Source organism: Microcaecilia unicolor, chromosome 10 (assembly GCF_901765095.1).
Source record: "Microcaecilia unicolor chromosome 10, aMicUni1.1, whole genome shotgun sequence".
In the NCBI taxonomy this organism is placed as follows: Eukaryota; Metazoa; Chordata; class Amphibia; order Gymnophiona; family Siphonopidae; genus Microcaecilia; species Microcaecilia unicolor.
The window spans coordinates 116,213,806-116,236,206 of NC_044040.1; the positions used below are offsets into that span (position 1 = coordinate 116,213,806).

Genomic DNA, 22,401 nt, shown 5'->3' on the forward strand with positions numbered 1-22,401 from the left:
CCTGCTACAGGTATGTATCATTCGCTTTCTACGAATATTATCCGCTACTTGCCTATGCGGCACGAATCCCGCTTGATCTTCATGAATCAAGAATGGTAGGAGCTTGCCCAATCGGTCCGCCATCACCTTGGCCAAGATCTTGACATCAATGTTCAGCAGGGAAATCGGCCTATAAGAACCACACAAAGTTGGGTCTCTCCATGGTTTGAGGAGTACTGTAATACCCGCTACATGCATGCTTATAGGCATCTCTTCACCAGTAAAGCAGGCATTACCCACTCGTACCAGTAGGGGAGCCAATTCTTGTCTGAACACTTTATAATACTTCCCCGTGTATCCATCTAACCCCGGCGCTTTTCCTCCTTTTAATCCCTTGATGACTCCTAACAGTTCCTCCAATGTTATAGAGGCTTCTAAATTCACCCTTTGGGTATCTGTTATTTTATTGAGACCCAAATCCCTTATGTAATTCCGCTTCTCCTCCAGCATTGCTCCTTCTTCTTTGGAATATTTTACAAACTCCGCCCTAATATCTCCATCCTGATGCACCATGGTTCCTCCCCCCCTTTTTAGTTTAGTTACCGTATTTTGTACCTGTCTGTGGCGTAGTCTCCTAGCTAACATATTGCCTGCTTTATTACTATATTCAAAGAATTTTTGTTGTAATAATTTCCGTTGGAATTCCATCTTCCCAGTTTGTAACTTTTGTGGCTCTACTCTGCAAGCCACTAATTCTCTAAACACTTGGGGATTCCCCTCTTCGTTGTGGAGCGCCTTGCACTCTGCCAGCCTTTGGCGAATCAACATTTCCCGAGTCCCTTGTTCCCTCTTTCGTTGTGCCCCTTTTTTAATCAAGTGCCCCCACACCACTGTTTTGAGGGCATCCCATAAGGTCCCATCTGTTACTTACGTATTGTCATTGAATTTCAAATATTCCTTGATTATATCCTTCACTTCCTTACAGTTTTCCTCAGAGTCTATCAAGGACTCATTAAGTCTCCATTCCCTTCCCCCTCTCTCCTTGCCCAACCCCCCCAGCATGACCTACACAGGGGCATGATCGGAGGCATGTATATTATCAATTTCAGACCCTTTGAGAACCCCCCCATAACGAGCGACTACCCCAAATCGCATCTATCCTAGCATAAGTCGTCTGCGCGTGTGAATAATGTGTGAAGGTTTTTTGCCCTGGGTGTTGCAACCTCCATAAGTCTAGTAGGTCTAGTTCCCACATTAATTTAAGCAGTTTCCCTCTCGTGTATTTCGCCCCTTGCTCTTTTCCTTTCGAGTGATCGAGCCCTGCTGCAGGGAAATTAAAATCGCCCCCCAGTATGATTGGACCCTTAACAAAAGGAACTAGATTTGTTCTTAATTTGTCAAAGAATTCCCCCTGCCCCTCCTTTGGTGCATAAATGTTGATAAATGTGATTGATTGGCCCTTAATTGATCCTTTGAGTGCCAGGCATCTACCATCCCTCCCCCTGAATTCCTGTTCCTTGATAAATTGTAGGTTATCCTTGATATATATGACCAGCCCCCCCGGATTTCCCCCCTTTGGGATTTGCACATGGGTACCCCTCACCCAGTACCCTGTTCCTCAACAATGTTTCATCCTTCCGTTGTATATGTGTCTCTTGTAGTATTACTATATCCCACTCCAACCTACGTAGTTCTCAAAATATAATGCTTCTCTTCCCGGGGCTGTTGAGACCATTCACATTCCAAGACCCAACCCTCAAAATCCCCCCTTCCCCTTCAACTGGCTATCCTCCCTTCTCGCCAGTTCCTCCCAAAGGAAGTGAGTCCCCGCTCGAAAATGTCCCCCCGACATTAGACTCCTTATTTCCCCCCCCTCCCCAATCAAACATCCCCATCCATCCCGCAACCTCAGTAATCACTCATATTATTTTATAGTTCTATGGCCTAAGACACTGTGTATGGAAACATAAGTCCCCGTGTATAGCTTATCTAGCATTACTCAGTCCACTCCTTCGTCTTCGGACTCTCTCCGCCTCTCCTTCGCAATATTAAGATCTGTCTCTCCTCTGGCTTGATTTCTTCCGGATCTCTGGTCTTTCACTGGTGTCTGCTTGCGGTGCGGCATTGAACTGTCCCCATTTGGCAAGTCCTCACAACCCATTTCTCTCAGGGTCTTCCAGGCCCCTTTAGGTGATTGCAGCCTCCTGTGCATGGTTCCAACTGTGACCTGGAGCCCAAATGGGTATAACCACCGGTATCTTAGACCCGTCCGCTGCAAGTATTGAGTCACCTCTTTAAATTCCTTCCGTTTCTGGAGAGTGGTTCAAGCCAGGTCTTGATATATTTTTGTTTTACAGGTTTTCCAACTAAAGTCTCCCATTTTGTGAGCTGCTTTCCACACTGCTTCTTTCACTCCGAATTCGTGGTAGCAGGCAATAATGTCCCGGGGTTGTCCACCCCTCTGTGGCCCCAAGCTCCGATGTGCTGTATCCAGGACTGGTAGTTCTCTTTCTAGTTGGTCTCCTCCTCCAGGCTGCTCTTTAAGTATGTGTGCACTGATCTCCTGCACCACTTTCATTGCATCTCTGAATTGTTGTTCTTCTGGGATGCCCTTGAATCTGATTGCACCTCCGTGAACGATTTTCTAAATCTTCTACTGTTTGTTCCATATCTAGTCTGAGCTGTTGCTCTTTCTTCAGTGCTGCCTGTAGTATCTGCACCTCTTCCCCCAGCGTGTCTACTCGCTCCTCTGTCTCTGCTATCCACAATCCAATGTCTTTCAGCACCTCTCGGAGTTCTTCCACGGAGGCCTGTATTCCCTTCCGGGTGGTTATCATCTCTGCCACTTCGTTTCTGTCCAGATCTGTGCCACTCACTGTTGGTTCCTCGGGGTCCGGATCCGTTTCGGAGTCTCCGGCCGCCATCTTGCCGCCTCGTGTGCGCGATCGCGCTCCCGCTATCTTGCCTGCCTCGCCTTTTTCGCCCGCAAACTTGAACTTTGCGAGGCTCTTTCGGGCTGCCATGAGTTTAGATATTTTTTTTTAGATGTGAAGCTGCGGGTACTGCGCTCTATTTGAAGGGGTTTTATCTTATTTTAATTTAGTCAGGAGCGGAGCCTTCTCGTCAGACGTCCATCTGCAAATGCTGACACCACTTCCCCCCGCCCTGACTTTCTCTTATCTCAAGCTGTTCTTGACCCACTCCAATCTGGCTTTCGCCCTCTTCATTCAACTGAAACTGCACTTGCTATAGTTTCTAACGAGCTGTTCCTGGCCAGATCCAAAAGTCTCTATTCTATCCTCATCCTTCTTGATCTATCTGCCGCTTTTGACACTGTTGATCACAGCCTACTCCTTGATACGCTGTCTTCATTTGGATTCCAGGGCTCTGTTCTTTCCTGATTCGCCTCCTACCTCTGGCTTCACACCTTTAGTGTACACTCTGGTGGATCCTCTTTCACTTCTATCCCTCTACCAATCAGTGTGCTTCAAGGTTCTGTTCTTGGTCCTCTCCTGTTCTCCATCTACACTTCTTCCCTTGGCTCTCTGATATCATCACATGGCTTTCAATACCATCTCTATGCTGATGACTACCAAATCTACCTCTCTACCCCTGAAATCTCAACCAGCATCCAGACCAATGTTTTAGCCTGCCTATCTGATATCGCTGCTTGGATGTCTCAACATCATCTGAAACTTAACATGGCCAAAACCGAGCTTCTCATCTTTCCCCCTAAATCTACCTCTCCTCCTCCTCCCCCTTTTCTCTATTTCTGTGGATGGCACTATCATTCTCCCTGTCTCATCAGCTTGTAACCTTGGGGGTCATCTTTGACTTCTCTCTCTCCTTCTCTGCTCACATTCAGCAGATTGCCAAAACCTGTTTCTTTCTCTATAACATCAGCAAAATCCGTCCCTTCATCTCTGAGCACTCTATCAGAACCCTTATCCACTCACCTCTCGTCTTGATTATTGTAACCTGCTTCTCACTGGCCTCCCACTTAGCCATCTCTCTCCTCTTCAATCAGTCCAGAACTCTGCTGCGTGACTCATTTTCCACCAAAGTCGCTATGCTCACATTAGCCCTCTCCTTAAGTCGCTTCACTGGCTCCCTATCCATTTCCACATTCAATTTAAACTTCTCTTACTGACCTATAAGTGCATTCACTCTGCCACTCCCCAGTACCTCTCCACTCTTGTCTCTCCCTACGCCCCCCCCCCTCGGGTACTCTGTTCTGTAGATAAATCTCCTCCCATCCCTACCCCCTCTATACCCTCATATACACCTCCCACGTGAGCATTGAAACATTTTACCAACTGCATTCATAATTTATTAAGGATTAGGCTTCTTCCCTTCTGTGTGAGTTTGGCTAGATAAGGATTCCAGAGTTTAAGAAATCGAACTTTGCGTTTATATGAGCCTCTGGCCTCTTGTGCTTCCCATGTTAGTACTTGGTGTATTTGGTTACGCCAATGCCAGAATTCAGGAGTCTCCAGCGAAGTCCACGTTTGCAAAATGCATTTTCGTGCTATCAGACAAAACTTGTGACACAACAGTACCTTTCCCGCACTAAGCCCCCCGAATGAGCCCGGACAGTCAAGCACCACCTGAATAGCTGTCCCCTCAATACGGCTCGACATCAAGAGGGAGAGAAAAGCTACCACTCGCCTCCAAAAGCATCGTATAACTGGGCACCCCCAAAACCCATGATATAGAGAATTGTCAGCCGATTTACACTTCAAGCAAGTGGGAGTATCAATTCCCCTTGCACAAAAAAGCTGAACCTGTGAAAAATAGGCTCTGTTAACAACTCTGTATGCGCACTCTATACCCTGCCCCACTAATTAATTGGGAAATATTTTTGAGATGAGCTGCAACGTCCCAAAAGGCAAGATCACATCCTATATCTACCTCCCATTGTCTCCGAAGCTGGGCTAGCTCCTTCCCGGGTAGGGAGATGGTAGGAGCCTCTTCTGAGATCTCCGTAAAAAGCATCTGAATTTTCTCCCCCAGTTTAAAATTGAGTGCCTCTTTGTCAAGAGAGTGAACATAGTGTTTCAGCTGCCAAAAGGCAGAGGAATCATCCCAGCGCGTGACTTCATTAGGGCACAGGCATTCCAAAGGTCTAAGCTCTCCAGCTTGATCTACCACTGCCCTCAGATTACAAAGACCCTGAGCATCCCACCTGACAAACACTGAATTCTCCAGCCCAGGCCTAAACATTGGGTTCCCCCTAATCGTTAGGAGTTCTGACACCCGAGGATTACCTCCCAATTGTTCCCCCAGAAATCTCCACGCTTCTCGTACGGGGCCTAACAATACAGATCTACCCATCGGCTGTGGCAGAGAGTAACCATCCCCCTGCAATAATGAGACCAGGTGATATGGTCTAAACAGGTCCCTTTCTAAGTCTAGAGGGGTGTGGTATTCAGAGGTGAAGATCCAATCTCGTACCTGCCTCAAATTACATGCGATATTATAAAATTTAATATTGGGTAAGCCCAATCCCCCCTGACTCCACCCCCCCAATAATAATGGCAACCGGATCTTTGCTTTTTTATATGCCCAACAAAACTTCATCACTATGCGGTAGAACATTCTTATGTCCTTCTGTAATAACCGCAAAGGTAAAGTTTGCATTACATATAACCGTAGGGGGAGAATTACCATGCGAATTAAACACAGACGACCTGACAATGACATTGTCAGAGCTCTTCAAGCATCCAATTGCTGTTTTGTTTTATCTCACAATCATTAGATATTTGTTCTATAGAGTGTCTCTGTCCTTGCAACTAAAAAAATACCCAAATAGCGGAAAGACTCTTCCACCCATCTCAGAGTTTCTACTGTAATGGCCATCGCTTCCGACTTGTCATAGTTTAGCTTAAACCCAGAATATGACCCGAATTCTGAGAATACTTCCAAGAGATCGCCTAATGACTCCCGGGGATTTGTAAGCATTACCAGCAAGTCATCGGCAAAGGCCGCCTTGCCCTGTCCTTTTATCCTCACCTCTTTCTTCCCTTACCCCTTATTGTTCTGTCTGTTTACCTGTCTTATCTAGATTGTAAGCTCTTTGAGCAGGGACTGTCTTTTTGTGTATGGTGTACATCGCTGCGTATGCCTTGTAGCACTATAGAAATAAGTAGTAGTAGTTACCTCACAAATCGTAGACCAGTGGCCTTAATACCACTACTAACGATGGAGGGATTGGTAACACAACAACTAATGGAATTCCTAATAAAATTCTCAATCCTGCACGACTCCCAATCAGGTTTCAGACCATAAAACAGCACTGAAACATCTTAACCACTCTGTTAATGAAGTTCAGAAGCTTAATAAGCCAAGGCTAGAACATACTTATGCAATTTGACATGTCAAGCGTGTTCCATCTAGTAGATCACAGTACTCTGAGGACCCTTCTTGATTACATGGGAATTGGTGGCACAGTGGCCGCATGGTTCAGAGGCTTTCTAAAATCCAGATCATCCACTGTAAAGATATCCAACCAGCTATCAACATTCAGGAGCTCCGAAGTGCGGGGTACCACAAGGATCTCCGATATCACCGACACTGTTCAATGTAGTGATGTCCGAGATCATGGGTTTTAACCTATTCTTCCTTGTCATCAAGCAGATGAAGCCATTACGTATGGGTTGTGTCCATCAACCAGCAGGAGAGCACTCAACTTTTCACAGTGCCTCATGGCCAGCCAGCTCCACTGCCTCTTCAGTATTCTCTATCTCCCCAAGCAGGGTGGCTGCAGCTTCTTCGAGCTCCATCAAAAATCTGCCTGGGGGTGGCTCCTGGCTTGCCAGTTGTTAGCCGGGGTGTTAGAGGCTATAGCAGCTTCACTTTGAAGGCACATAGGTTAGCCCTTTCCCTGCCTTACCCATGCCCCCGTGGATGTTGACATATTAGCTTGCTTTTCCCTGGCCTTTCCTACTCAGTGGATGCAGGCACATTGGTTCGCCTTTCCCTGCCTTTCCCACTCATCTGAGCCTCCGGAGTTCTTATTACCTCTGCTTTCCTCACAGCGGTAAAAAAAAAAAAATGGAACAGAGGTTTTCCTTTGATTCTTCTATGGGACCGGAGCTGTGATACTCGGTCCGGTGAGGTAAGAGTGTTTTCTAACTCCTCCGGGGTGGGCCCGCGATCGGGGCGTTTTTGGCATGAAACCGCCTTTTTGAATTTTCCCGCCGTTTTTGGCAATGGCTGCAGAGAATGTAAAGCGCTGTTCCCGGTGTGGCAAGCGCAAATTAGCAGCGGGGCTCTGTAAATCGTGCTTGTACAGGCGTAAGAGCCGGCCAGAGCATGGCGAGCGATGATTCTTCGCGCTCAGAGCTGGCAGCGGACGCCATTTTGAATTCTCCGCATGGCGCGGCCTCCGTAGAGACGGAGAGCCCTGAGCCCGGGGGGGGGGGGGGGGACCTCGAATTGAGGCTATTCAGGGAGCGGCTAGCCCCAGAAGGGATCTGGGTGCCCAGGGCGAGTTTTTCTCACCTGATTTTGTGTTGTTATTGCATAAAGCATACATGCTGAAAAGAGCTGTCCCTCAAGGGTCGTCTGAGGCCCCTTCTATTGTCCCCTTCCAGTGGATTCTGGCCTGGGACTTCCCGCTGAGGCTATTTTCCCTGATGATTGGCATAAAGAAAAGCATAGAAGGGCTAATTCCCCTTCAGATTGTGGTGCATCTCCTTTTTCCCCCCCGTGGTCGGGCTGTGAGGATTCGGAGAGTTCTGGCAGGCCTTCATGGTCTGAGGAGCCAGAGTCAGGTGCAGAATTACCACAGGATCTGGATGATCCCTCCGTGGTGAGGATTTTCCACTGTGATGAGCTGCCAGTGCTTATTTCAGATGCCCTACAGGTCCTTTCTATTGAAGAGCCTGACAGTTTGTAAGCTCTTTGAGCAGGGATTGTCTTTCTTCTATGTTTGTGCAGCGCTACGTATGCCTTGTAGCGCTATAGAAATGCTAAATAGTAGTAGTAGTAGTAGTGGCACGGCCTCCTCTGTGAATCCTAGGATGGCTAGTACCAAAAAGCCTGCTCGAGCCTTTCCTTTGCATGACTCCATCCAAGAGCTTATTTCCGCTCAGTCGGCTGACCCCGAGGGACCTTTGAAAGTTTCCAGGGCTATGGGGCAATTATACCCTCTGCGTGAGGAGCATTTGGCTCGCTTTGCAGTGCCTAAAGTAGATGCCCTAGTCACTGCGGTGACAAAGAGAACTACATACCATTCAACAATATCACAGAAATAATGGACAAAGTGAAAACAGGCATGGACCTTTTTGAAAACTGGGCAGAAACTTTCAAATTGAAACGGAGACAAAACCAAGGTCCTGGTACTGTCAAGCTCGCATAACCCATCAACCCACCAATATTTCCACTCATCCACCAAACATACCAAATTGAAACACAACTAAAACACTGGGAATCATTCTTGACAAACACCTAACACTAGATAGTCAAATATTTGCTGTAACAACAAAATGCTTCACAACACTATGGAAACTGAGAAGGATCAGAGTCTATTTTCCCAATCATTTCAGATAATAGTACAATCGACGATACTTTCATAACTGGATTACTGCAATACAATATACGTTGGCTCCAAGGAAAGTGCACTGAAATCGCTGCAACCCATCCAAAACACGGTGGCAAGGCTAATTTTCAAGAAGTTGAAATATGAAAGAGCCACCCCGCTACTTGAAACAGTGCACTGGCTGCCAATCAAGGCAAGACTGATCTTCAAAGCGTGCACGATAATCTACAAAATACAGTAGTATCACGAACTATCTGCAATTTAGAAAAGAACTAAAAACATAGCTATTAAAAAAAATTATGCAATTCAATTAAGCTGTAAATGTTTATTTCGATTACCAGTCATAAACTACCCTTATAAGTCCCTACCAAAATGTCAACTACAGTTGTAAACCATCACAGGAAGTCTCAACTGAACTGTAAATTGTAAACCAATACTGTAACTGTTTACCTATACTGTAATTGTTATCAGAATGTAATCTGTAAGGCACTTTGATCCGAAATTTGTTTTCGGATAACAGTGGGATACAAGAATGCATAAATAAAATGAATAAATAACAACTGCAGAGACAGGACAGTTTTAACCCAATGACACAGGAGAGCCTTGACAAAATCCTGAGAAACCTTCAACCAACTACCTGCTCCCTCAACCCCGCCCATCACTTATCTTCGTATAAACTTGTAGACAGTAGAGCTACATCATGTAGCTCTACTTTCCTTGTCAGCAGCAGCAGATGAATCCATTAACTGATCGGTTATGTCCGCCTACCAGCAGGTGGAGATAGAGAACACTGAAAAACCATAGTGCTCTATGGACGGCTAGCTTCATCTGCCTTCAGTATTTCTCTATCTCCCAGCAGGTGTGGACGTAGCTTGATCAGCTCCTGGAAAAAATTCTGCCTGGGGTGGCTCCTGTGCTTTTGCCAGTTGAAGCTGGGGTGTTGTGGCTGGTGGTGCCCACTTTGAAGGCATATAGGTTTGCCCTTTCCCTGCCTGACCCGTCCCCCTGCCTACCGGAGTACCTCTGTTGCTGCCTGCCTCCAACTTTCCTCACAGCGTTAAAAAAAAAAAAAAAAAAGCAGTGCGCATTGGTTTTGCGTAGATATTCTGAGGCTAATTTCCACATGCAGCTTGACTGGAGCTTGTTTGACGCGGTCTTTTGAGGTGAGAGTGGTGCCCAGCTCCTCCGGGGAGGTCCCGCAGACGCCGTTCCGATCGGGGTAAGTTTTGGTGCGAAGCCGCCATTTTACTTATATAATTCCGTCCGGTCGAACGATGGCTGCTGAAGCAGTTAAACGCTGCTCCCGTTGTGGTAAACGTAGATCAGCAGCGGGGCTCTGTAAGACTTGCTCTTAGACGCTAGAGCTGGTATGAGCATGGCGAGTGATGATTCTTCCCACTCAATGGAGCTGGCAGCGGGCGCCATTTTGGAAGCACCTCAGGCTTCGACCCTCGCTGTTGCGGAGGAGTCTGAGTGCAGGGGGGACGCCTCTATTAGAGGCTACCAGAGGAGCTCCTGTTCCCGTTTCTCCTGATTCGGAGACGGAGGGTCAGGGTGAGTGTTTCCGGAGTTTGTGCTTTTAATGCATAAAGCTTTCATGCTGAAAAGAGCTCTGCCACACTTGTCTGACACTGCGCTGCTACCTGTTTTCCCACCAGGTGTTGATGGCCCGGGGAAGGCTGATTCCCCCGAGCGTTGGAAGGATGTAAAACGTAGACGGGTGAATTTCCCGTCGGAGAGTGGCGCACTTCCCTCCCCCCTCCCCCCTCCCCCGTGGTTGGGCGGTGTGGATTCTGAGGGTTCTGGCAGGGCCTCATGGTCTGAAGAGCCAGAGGAAAGTGCCGGTTTGCTACGAGATCTGGATGATCCCAATGCGGTGAGGATTTTCCACCGCAATAAGCTGCCAGCACTCATTTCTGACGCCTTGCAGGCCCTCTCGATTGATGGTCCTGCCAAGGGCGAGGCCTCTTCTGGTAATCCGAGGATGGCAAGTACTAAGAAGCCTGCTCGAGCCTTTCCTGTGCATGACTCCATCCAAGAGCTTATTTCAGCTCAATGGTCTGAACCCAATGGGCCTTTGAAAATGGCCAGGGCTATGGGTCAGCTTTACCCTCTAAGTGAGGAGCACTTGGTCCCTTTGGGGATGCCTAAAGTGGATGCTTTGGTCACGGCGGTGACTAAGAGGACCACCCTCCCCGTAGAGGGACGGGTTGCCCTGAAAAACATGCAGGACCGGAGGTTTGAATCCGTGTTGAAACGGTCTTTTGAAATCTCGGGCCTCGCCTTAAGGGCGTCTCTTTGCAGTTCCTATGCTGCCCTGGCCTGCCTTTCTTGGTTACAACAGGCAGTGGAACAGCCCGCGGATGGTGCGGAGTCCCTCGCTGAGGTTGCACCACGGATGGAGTGGGCCCTGTCATTTTTGGCTGATGCCCTCTATGATATGGTCAGAGGAGGACGTCTTTCCCTCTTTCTTGAGGAGTGGACCAAGATTAACTCCGATCAGTGGGTCCTGGACCTGATCAGAGAAGGTTACTGATTGGAATTCAGCGCCCTGGTGAGAGACGTGTTTGTGGAGTCCCGATATGGTACTGCCGTCAAACGGGTGGTGGTAGAGGAGACCTTACAAGTCTTGTTGCACCTTGGAGCGGTGATCCCTGTGCCTCCCGCCGAACGTGGCTGCGGTCGCGACTCCATTTACTTTGTGGTGCCTCGAAAAGGGGGTCTTTCCGACCGATCCTCGACTTAAGGTCAGTCAACGAGGCACTAAGAGTGCAGCATTTTCGCATGGAAACCCTGCGTTCTGTCATTGCAGTGGTACAGCCAGGAGAATATCTCACGTCTTTGGACCTAAAGGAAGCTTACTTGCACATTCCTATTTGGCCCCCGCATCAACAGTTTCTCCGGTTTGCGGTGTTGGGAAAACATTTCCAGTTTTGGGCCTTGCCTTTTGGCCTCACCACAGCTCTCCGCACCTTTTCCAAGGTTATGGTGGTAGTAGCTGCCTTTCTCAGGCGAGAGGGTATCCGGGTTCACCCGTACCTCAACAACTGGCTCATCAGAGCGGATTCGGCAGACGAAAGTTGTCTGGCCACAGCCAGAGTGGTCTCAGTACTGCAATCTCTGGGCTGGGTCATCAATATACCCAAAAGTCACCTGACCCCCTCTCAGTCTCTCGAATATTTGGGTGTCCGGTTTGACACTGCCTCGGGGTTTGTATTTCTACCCGACCAAAGGCGGTGCAAGCTTCAGAATCGGGTCCGTCTGCTCCTGTGGATGCCTTGCCCATGAGCTTTGGACTTTGTCCAGCTGCTGGGGTCGATGACTGCCACTTTGGAGGTAGTGCCATGGGCGAGAGCGCACTTGACACCTCTGCAGATTGCCCTGCTTCAATGTCCCAGGACTATCAACGCAGACTAACGTGGCTCTCTGCGACCTGGCTCAGTATGTAGTGGTGGCTCTCCGGCAGCATGCTGCGGCGAGGAATGCTGCTAGCGCTTCCCTCTTGGTGCCTGGTGATAACCGATGCCAGCCTGGTCGGCTGGGGAGCACATTGCAAGGGAAGCTATGCCCAGGGTCTATGGACACCAGCGGAATTGGGGTGGTCCATCAATTGCTTGGAACTGAGAGCGATATTCCAGGCTCTTCTGGCCTTTCACAAGACTCTGGAGGGGCTGGCTGTCAGAGATTTGTCGGACAACACGACAGCTGTGGCCTACATAAATCGACAGGGCGGCACTCAGTGCAGAGCACTGGCCGCGGAGGCTGCTCAGATTTGCCACTGGGCCGAGCTACACCTGCAGCTTCTGTCAGCAGCTTACATAGCAGGTCAGAGCAACGTGCAAGCCGATTTTCTAAGCAGGCATTAATTTGACCCAGCGGAGTGGGAACTGGCAGACGAAGTGTTTCTTCACATCTGTGCCAAATGGGGAATGCCCGTAGCGGATCTAATAGTGTCAAGCGCAAATGCCGAAGTCCCGTGCTTTTTCAGCAGACGGAGAGATCCTCGCTCGGCGGGGTTGGATGCGTTGGCTCAACCCTGGCCCCCGGGCCTCCTGTATGTGTTCGCTCCTTGGCCCTTGATAGGGTGAGTCCTCCTGCGAATTCGGCTACATCAAGGAGTGGTGATTCTCATTACCCAGGCGGCCGTGGTACGCGGACCTCTGGTGGATGCTGGTGGAGGCCCCTCTTCCTTCACCTCTGGTACCGAACCTGTTGATGCAGGGACCGATGACCATGGAGGATCCCTGCCGCTTTGGTCTTACGGCATGGCTCTTGATAGGGCGCGATTGAGAGACAAGGGATATTCTAACAAAGTCATCTCCACTCTCTTGCAGGCCCGCAAGCGGTCCACTTCCATTGTTTATGCTCGGATCTGGCGCCAGTTTGAGGCGTGGTGTGTTTCAAAGGCGATCACACCCATGCAGGCTACTGTCTCGCCGATACTGGACTTTTTGCAGGATGGTTTACAAAAAGGCTTGGCCTACAGTTCCCTGCGAGTGCAAGTGGCAGCATTGGCATGCTTTCGAGGGAAGGTCTCTGGCCTTTCCCTGGCTGCTCATCCGGATGTTGCCCGATTTCTAAGAGGGGCACTCCGGCTCCGCCTTCCACTGCGACTGCTGTGTCCGGCTTGGAACCTGGGGCTGATGTTGAAGGCTCTCCAGTGTTTGCCCTTCGTGCCGCTGAGGCGAGCTTCGGAAAAGGATGTGACTCTAAAGACAGTCTTTTTGGTGGCCATGACCCTCGGCGAGACGTGTGTCTGAGCTCCAGGCTCAGGGTCGAGACCCCTTTCTGCAGTTCTCAGAGTCCGGAGTAATGGTACGTACTGTGCCTACTTTCCTGCCTAAGGTGGTTTCAGCGTTTCACCTAAACCAGCCTATTTATCTGCCCTCCTTTACTAGGGAGGAGTTTCCGGAATCTTTTGGCAGTTACATCTTCTGGATGTTCGCAGGGCTCTTGCAGTATCTGCAAATGTCAAATGACTTCAGGACCTCTGATCACCTTTTTGTCTTGTTAGGTCCTCGAAGAGGGTCTCCAGCGTCTAAGGCCACTATAGCCCGTTGGCTCAAGGAAGTCATTTTTTCTGCGTATCTGCTGTCAGGGTGGTCTCTGCCTGACGCATTTAAAGCGCATTCTACGAGAGCAATTTCCTCGTGGGCTGAAACAGGAGCACTCTCTCTTCAGGTGATCTGTAGTGCGGCTACTTGGGCTTCTAAGCTCTCCTTTGTCCGGCATTACAGGCTGGATGTTGCAGCGAAGCGGTACGCGCAGTTTGGAGCGCAAGTGCTTGCTCGGGGAGTGGCATATTCCCGCCCTAACTAGGGAGTGCTTTTGTACATCCCATCAGTTAATGGATTCATCTGCTGCTGATGACAAGGAAGGGAAAATTATGTTCTTACCTTGGTAATTTTCTTTCCTTTAGTCACAGCAGATGAATCCATGATCCCTCCCTGTCTGACTCTGTTATTTGTTCAGTTGTTTCCTGCAGACATGTTCCCTCATTGGGAGAAGTTGGAAAACAGGATTTCTAGGATTTCTGTTCTGTTACAGGAGGTTGAGACCGTCCTTCCTTTGTGTGGTTATTGCTCCTGTTCTGGGGCATTCGTTCGCTGTGAGGAAAGTTCATGTTATTCTACTTTGAGGATACACTCTGTTTTGGAAGTTTCAAATACTGAAGGCAGATGGAGCTAGCCGTCCATAGAGCACTATGGTTTTTCAGTGTTCTCTATCTCCACCTGCTGATAGGCGGACATAACCCATCAGTTAATGCATTCATCTGCTGTGACTAAAGGAAAGAAAATTACCAAGGTAAGAACCTAATTTTCCAGTCTTTCAGCATAACATACTGGGTTGCACAAGGGTCTTGCCTACAACTTGCTGCGGGTGCAGGTATCTGCCTTGGCCTGTTTTCAGGGACAAGTGTCTGGCTCTTCTCTGGATTTACACCCTGGTGTGGTGGGTTTCTTGGGTTTGTGCATCTTCACCCTCCGCGTCGTCGACCCTGCTCTCTGTGGAGCCTCAGCCTTGTTCTCCGAGCCTTGCAGAGGGCACCATTTGAGCCATTGCAGAAGGCTTTGGAAGGATCTTACCCTTAAAACGGTGGCCATTTCTCCAGCTCGCCAGTTGTCTGAGATTCAGGCTTTGTCCTGTCGTGATCCTTTACTCCAGTTTTCTGAATCTGGAGTTACCTTGTGTACATTGCCTTCCTTTTTGCCTAAGATTGTTTCGGCTTTTCACCTCAATAAGCCCCGCTTCCTTTCAGGAGGAGGATTATTATTCGGAATACGTGACCCTTCATCTTTTGGATGTTCTGAGGGTTCTACTCCGTTACGGGTTTCCAATGACTTCAGACGTTTGGATCATCTCTTTGTTTTTGTTTCTGGTTCCCGTTGGGGAGACGCAGCATCCAAGGCGACTATTTCCCGTTGGATTAGGGAGATGATTGTTTCAGCATATGTGTTAGATGGTCATCCCCTGCCAGAGGCACTCAAGCCGCGTTCCACTAGATTGCTGTTGGCTTTGTGGGCTGAGACAAAGGTTCTTTCTTTGGATGAGATTTGTAGGGCAGCCAGGGCCGGTCTTAGGCAGGGGCGGTTGCAAGGGGCCTCGCGCTTCCAGGGGCCCCACAGTTCTCCCTCCCGCTCCCTGCTGTTGCTATCTCCTTTATGCACGGGCCGCAATCTGACTGCTTTGCTTCTCCTTCCCTGAGCCGCAGGGTGCCCTCCCGGCACATACCTGAAGCCACCCTGGTGGTCTAGTGGGTTTTTCGGGGCAGGAAAGATTCCCAGTCTTTCCTGTTGGCGCTGACCCTCTTGCTGCCGCATCACTTTTTAAAAATGGCTGCCGAGACTTCCGCTAAACAGACATAATGTTATGAGAATCAAGTGCTCAACATTCAGAGTTTCTATCTATTTACTTATTTATGGCATTTTATCCCACATTAAACATGAATTAGATTGAAACCTGGGAGCATTTAAATTCTTCTTTTTTTTTTTTTCCTATGCCTATATCAAAAGAAAAAAAGATGGCATGTGGGAGCTTGCACCTTTTGCTTTGTGGCCCTGACAGCAGGATATCTATCCTTGCAAATTAGTGACTTCTTCCAACAAAACAGTTTTATAAAAATGCACTTGCCTTTTTTTTTTTTTTTTTTATTACTACTATTTCTCATAGAAGGTATTGATTAATGAGGGAAGGGTTTCCTTCGTATGTGCCAACATTGTCCAGTTCAGCATACTGTTAGCTAAGTTCATACAAAGTTAATTATGTTCAGTGGAAAATAAATCTGTTGGCTCAGGCTGCTTGCTATGTGAATATTCAGTCACTGGTTTCATTATTTCTACCAAGTATTACATATTAAGGGGATTTGTTTTAATTCATTTATCCAGTCCTTACATGCACATGGTTTTGCTTTTTAAACTCAAAGGTTTCCTATGATAGCATTGTGCATATTTGAATTAGATTTTGTGTACAAGTTTTGCTTGATATGTCTTTATTTGAAATAAAAAATTCCTGAAGGGGAGGGGGGAGAATTTATCAGCGGTCAGAAGCTGGTTTAATATTGTCAAGCTAGTTTCATATTAATACTAGTAAAAAAGCCCCGTTTCTGATGCAAATGAAACGGGGCTAGCAAGGTTTTCTTCAGAGTGTGCATGTGGGAGTGTGTGTGTCCCTGCCTTCTGCCCTTTCTCCCTTCCCCTCTGCTCTCCGTCCCCTCTGCTCTCTGCCCCCCCCCCCCCCAGTCCTTCAGTGTTAAGTTTCCTGCTGTGTTTGTTTGTGTTACAGAGAGAGTGAAGGCGTCTGCCCTCTCTCCCCTCCCTCCTCCAGTCCTTCACTGTTACAAAGAGAGCTTTTCGTGCTGTGCTGTGTTTTCCTTCACTGTGTTACAGAGAGAGCGAGGGCGGGGCAGACACTCATGGGGAAACCGGATATCTCTGCAGCTTCACACTTCCGGCTGGAGGCTTCATTAGAACGTTGGTGCTGCCTTTTATATATAGAGATGTCCAGCAATAATTTTGACCTCCCGCAATCCTGACACTTAGCACCCCCAATAATTTTGAAAAGTTGGCTCCTATGTCCCTGACGAGCACTTGGTTTTTTTTTTCTTCAGAGAAGTCCTTCCTAATTGCCTGATGAAAGCCTGCCTTTAACATGCAAAACAGTAAACAATGGAAATGTTAAGAGCAGTAACACTTAATTAACTGGGGCTCTTTTCAGCACAGTTTCTCTTCTGAGGTTTCAGGCTGCTGACAAGTTCCCTGCTCATCAGGGACGTCTTTTTTTTTTTTTTTTTTTTTTTCTTTTTTTGAGTGAAGGACATAAGTACATAAGTAATGCCATACTGGGAAAAGACCAAAGGTCCATTGAGCCCAGCATCCTGTCCCCGACAGTGGCTGCTCTGTGCATGCTCGACTGGCATCCAAGGTAATAGAGAATGCAAGTAAGCTACAAGGAGCAGCTCATTTGCATTCCCTTTCCTTGATGCATGGCCGTTCCTTACCGATTCGTTATGGAATCGATAAGGGAAGGGCTCTTCCGAGGACCTTAGTGCATCTGCCCCTTGGTCTTGGAGGATTCTCAGCCCACCTTTGATAGTAGTCCTTGGCTCTGTGTTCATACTTGCAAAGGTGTAAGATGCAGTAATTGTAATTGAAGAGGTGAGTTCCAAAACCTATTAAGTATATTTTAAAAATGAGTTCATACTGGAAATGGGCTGCTTTGAAATATAAACACGACAGACAACCTGTGGGGTTCTCTTCCTCAAATAATTTTTTACATAGTTCATATCTACTTTGATATATAGCCGTAGGATGTGTAAATATACGCTAAAAGGAATTTATTTGTAAGGTCAAAGGTATTCCGTGTGAAAAAAGTTATGTTGAGTAGAATTTTTGAAAATAAAAACTTGCATTTATCCAGAGAACAGCTTTTTATACTTAGCAGGTTTTGGAGTTCATCTTTTAGATTTTTTTATTTTATTTATTATTTTTTAGTTACATTTGTACCCCGCGCTTTCCCACTCATGGCAGGCTCAATGCGGCTTACATGGGGCAATGGAGGGTTAAGTGACTTGCCCAGAGTCACAAGGAGCTGTGCCTGAAGTGGGAATCGAACTCAGTTCCTCAGTTCCCCAGGACCAGAGTCCACCACCCTAACCACTAGGCCACTCCTCCACTCCACTCAGATTGTATACTGACGTTTGACACCCAGCACAGGCTAGAACACACTATGAGATTTATATTGTTTTCATAATGAAAAATTTTAGCTTGAGAAACAGTTTGTTCTCTGAGCTCAGGAAATAACTGCAGTTCACAGAAGTAAATCTCTGAAACAAGCCAGAAGTCTCCTATTAACAATAACTTGTATCACTGGATGAACAATTTATTCTACTCAGAGTGCATCTATTTTGTTTTTTTTTGCCTTCAGATCTTTCAGTCTTCTGAGGAGCCATGACGCTTAAGTGGACTTGTGGCCATTCATACCCTATCCTGTGTCTGAATGCAAATACAGAAGGCCTGGTAGTTTCTGGAGCAGAAAGGGGAGAACTTACTACCTGGAGTGAGCAAGGCATTGTGTCAGGACACACAAAACTGGTTGGAGCAGAGGATGTAACAAGTGTGGCATTTTCTCCCACCTGCCACAGCAGGCTATATGTATCTCATGGTGAAGTGGTTAGCGTGCTGGACGTACGTGCTCTCAAGATACCTATGACGTGCTTCCATGTGAATGAGGATGAGATAAACTGCATCTCAGTCAATGAAACAGACAATTTCCTGGCTGCTGCAGATGACTCAGGGACTATAATAGTTTTGGACTTGGAGAGCAAGAAAGTCAACCGTTGCCTGAGGACACATTCCAATATCTGCTCTGCTGTAATCTTCCGGCCTCGGAGACCCCAGAGCTTGGTGTCATGTGGGCTAGATATGCAGGTGATAACCGTGTTACTTGGTGATAAATGTGAGCGCTTAGAAGCTGTGACTTCTAAAACCTGAATGGGGTGAAGACGCAAACTGGCCCTATATTTTCCAAATGTAGTTTAGACTTGCAATCACTTTTAACAAAATCAGTCCAGACAACAGCAATGTAGGTCTAGTAATTTAGTACAGATAGTTTCAGACAGAATCCCCTCAGTTTCTGATGCAGGCAGAGCATACATCTATTTTATGTCTTATCTGTTGCCTTTCTAGTGCACCAAACAGCCACTCGGTAAAATTTTATAGTATTAGAAAATACTCACTAGTATGCAACTATTATATAATACTAGTAAATAAGGCCCGTTTCTGACACAAATGAAACGGGCGCTAGCAAGGTTTTCCTCGCAGTGTGTATGTTTGAGAGAGTGTGTGTGAGAGAGAGAGAGTGAATGTGCGAGTGTCTATGTGTGTGACAGAGAGTGAGTCTGGGTGCAAATGTGTGTGTCAGAATGAGAGTGTGTGCGAGTGCATATGTGAGACACACTGAGTGTGAGAGACCTTTTTATCTCTCGCAGTCTCCATCTGCTTGCCATAACTGAGACGTAGCTCTGCCCTGAAGACACTGCTTCAGTCGCAGCCCTCTGCCATTGTGGTTATCTTTTCACCCATACTCCTCGCCTGTTAACGTCTGTGCTTTCCTCGCCCTCTGGTGGCCAGAACGGGTGGCTGCTATAGACCATCACCCGTTGCAGATTTCTGCTTAGTCCGGTCCGGATCTTCCAGGCTGCCAGGTTTGCTTGTGTTGTTTGAGCCTGCACAGCACCCGTAGCTGCCTGGTGATTGCAGCATCTGAGCCTCAACTGCTTCTGGGCTTATTAGCCATCTTGAAACATTTCTGCTTTGCCTTTGCATCGTCTAAGGCCCTGGTATGTTGGGGTGCTGGTGCACTTCTGTTGTTTCCAGTTTCTAGTTTATTCCTGCCTTGATTCTTGTCTGTTCTTGCTAGTCTGTGGATAGTTAGATTAGATTGTTGTTTGTTTGCTTGTCTTGTCTTGTCTCTGAGTTGTTCTGTGTTTAGTCCTTGTCTGCTTGTATTTTACTGGCTGCTCTGCAGCTTTTAGTTTTGTGTCTTGTTGTCATTATTTTGCTCCCTGTTTTAGTGGCTGTTTTCAGCTTTCAGTCCTGTCCTTTATTTTACCCATTCCTTGCCCTGCTGTCCCTGTATGTTCCTTTCCCCTCTGACCCTCAGTCCATGTGCTGCCTAGCTGATATCCAGTCCCGGTCCTGTCCAGTAAGTCCTGCCGGCCACCTGAAGCCAGAAGCTCAACTTCTGGTGAAAAGCGGCCAGGTGCAGGTGAAGCCTAACTGTTCATTTTAGCTCTGCCTTGTCATTGGTGTGGGGTGGTTTTGCCTGCCGCTCCTCGGCAGTGGCCCAAGGTCTCACAACCTAGGTTCCTGCTTGTATACGTGACATCGCCCTATTGGCCGCAGTGGTGGTGGTGGTCTATTACTCTCACTCTCTTCCAGATTTCAATCTCTTCTGCCTCAGTCTCTCTGTTTCTCTTCCTTTGAAGTCCACTCCATCCGCCTATTCACTCCTTTGCCTCTTCAAATAGCAGTCATTTATCGTCCCCCTGATAAATCCCTTTCATCCTTTCTCAGCGACTTTGACGCTTGGCTTTCCTTCTTTCATGATCCTTCCTCCCCCTCTCTCATCCTTGGCGACTTTAACATTCATGCTAATGATCCCTCCAACTTTTACGTCTCCCAGTTCCTCACCTTAACATCCTCCTTCAATCTTAAACTATGCTCCACTTCCCCTACCACCAAAATGGTCACTGTCTTGATCTTATCTTCTCCTATAACTGCTCTCCCTCCAATTCCTTTACCTCAAATCTTCCCCTCTCTGACCATCATCTAATAACCTTCACTCTTAAACTTCCTCCCGCCCAATCGCATCCAATCTTAACCAATTTATCTAGGAATCTCCAGGCCATTGACCCTACTACCCCTATCCTCCAATGACTCGAACCTCTTCTCTATCACTACACCATCCAAATCTGTCAATGATGCCGTCTCTTCCTACAACACTATTCTTTCCTCTGCCTTAGACACTCTTGCACCTCTCATGCCCCGTCCTATAAGATGTACCAAACCCCAGCCCTGGCTAACCCCTAAAATCCACTACTTACGTTCCTGTACCCATTCTGCCGAACGCCTCTGGCTGAAATCTCGTGCCCTTGCTGACTTCTCTCACTTCAAGTTTATGTTGACCTCCTTCCAATCTGCTCTCTTGCTTGCCAAACAAGACTACTACATCCAACTGACTAATTCGGCTCAAACCCTCAACTTCTTTTCGCCACTCTAAACTCTCTCCTCAAGGTGCCTCCACCACCTATTCCCCCCCTCACTATCTCCCCAGACCCTAGCTGAGTTCTTCCACGACAAGTTTCAGAAGATAAATCTTGAATTCTCTACCAAACCACCCCACCTCTCCTTCCCCTTGTCCGTTCCCCTATTTCCTCAATCCCTCCGTCCTTTTCCTGAGGTCACTGATGAAGAAACATCACATCTTCTCTCCTCCTCTACTACTACTATAAATCATTTCTATAGCGCTACCAGTCCTACGCAGCGCTTTACAATTGAACTTGAAGAAAAGACAGTCCCTGCTCAAAAGAGCTTACAATCTAAATCAGGACAGACAGGACCAATAAGGATAAACGGTAGGACAGACAGAAGGACACATAGGGAAGGGACTATTGAAGAGAGGAACACAAGATAAAGGTTATGAGCAAGTGACAAGTTAGGAGTCAAAAGCAGCATCAAACAGGTAGGCCTTTAGCCTGAATTTGAAGGCGGTCAGGGTGGAGCTAGACGTAGCGGCTCAGGAAGCCCATTCCAGGCATAAGGTGCGGCGAGACAAAAGGAACGGAGTCTGGAGTTAGCAATGGAGAAGAAGGGTGCAATTAGGAGAGATTTGCCTAGTGAACGGAGTTCCTGGGAAGGAGTGTAGGGAGAGATGAGGGTGGAGAGGTAGTGAAGGGCTGCAGAGTGAATGTACTTATAAGTCAATAAGAGGAGCTTGAATTTTATACGGAAACTGATAGGCAGCCAGTGAAGTGATGACTTCAGGAGAGGGCTGATATGGGCATAACGACTTTGGCAAAATATTAGTCATGCAGCAGAATTTTGAACAGATTGAAGAGAGAGGTAGCTGAGTGAGAAGACCTGTGAGAAGCAAGTTGCAGTAATTAAGCGAGAGGTGATAGTGTGGATGAGGGTTCTGATAGCGTGTTCAGAAAGGAAAGGGCGAATTTTGGCGATATTATAAAGGAAGAAACGACAGGTTTTAGCAATCTGTTGAATATGTGCAGAGAAGGAGAGGGAGGAGTCGAAGATGACCCCAAGGTTACGAGCAGATGAGACAGGAAGAATGAGCGTGTTGTCGACAGAAATAGAGAATGGGGGAAGGGGAGAGGTTGGTTTAGGTGGGAAGATAAGGAGCTCAGTTTTGGACAAATTGAGCTTCAGGTGACGGTGAGACATCCAGGTAGCAATGTCAGAGAGGCAGGCAGATACCTTGGACTGGATTTCTGCCGAGATTTCTGGTGTGGAGAGGTAGATCTGGGAGTCATCAGCATAAAGGTGATACTGAAAACCGTGGGAAGAGATCAGAGCACCAAGGGAGGAAGTATAGATGGAGAAAAGGAGAGGTCCTAGGACGGATCCTTGAGGTACACCCACTGACAGTGGGATAGAGGAAGAGGAGGATCCACCCGAGTATACACTAAAAGAACGCTGTGAGAGATAAGAAGAAAACCATGAGAGAGCAGAATTCTGAAATCCAAGTGAGGACAGCATGTCAAGGAGTAAGCTGTGATCAACAGTATCGAAAGCAGCAGAAAGATCGAGAAAGGAGGAGGATAGAATAGAGCCCTTTGGATTTAGCCAGGAATAGATCATTGGAGA

General features: G+C 47.5%; 1 protein-coding gene across 7 annotated transcripts in view; it reads left to right on the forward strand.

Annotated features, from left to right (window-relative positions):
* The window catches only part of WDR53 (WD repeat domain 53), a 73,048-nt gene that overhangs the window by 28,301 nt on the left and 22,346 nt on the right, over positions 1 to 22,401 (forward strand). For 4 of the 7 annotated variants that reach the window (XM_030215716.1, XM_030215715.1, XM_030215712.1 and 1 more), the window contains one exon: positions 17,945 to 18,447. The exons of the other annotated variants lie outside the window; for them this stretch is intronic. In XM_030215716.1, the coding sequence (XP_030071576.1) occupies positions 17,968 to 18,447 (480 nt within the window). In that variant the 5' untranslated portion in view covers positions 17,945 to 17,967. The remainder of the gene's footprint in view (positions 1 to 17,944; positions 18,448 to 22,401) is intronic. 7 annotated transcript variants of the gene reach the window in all.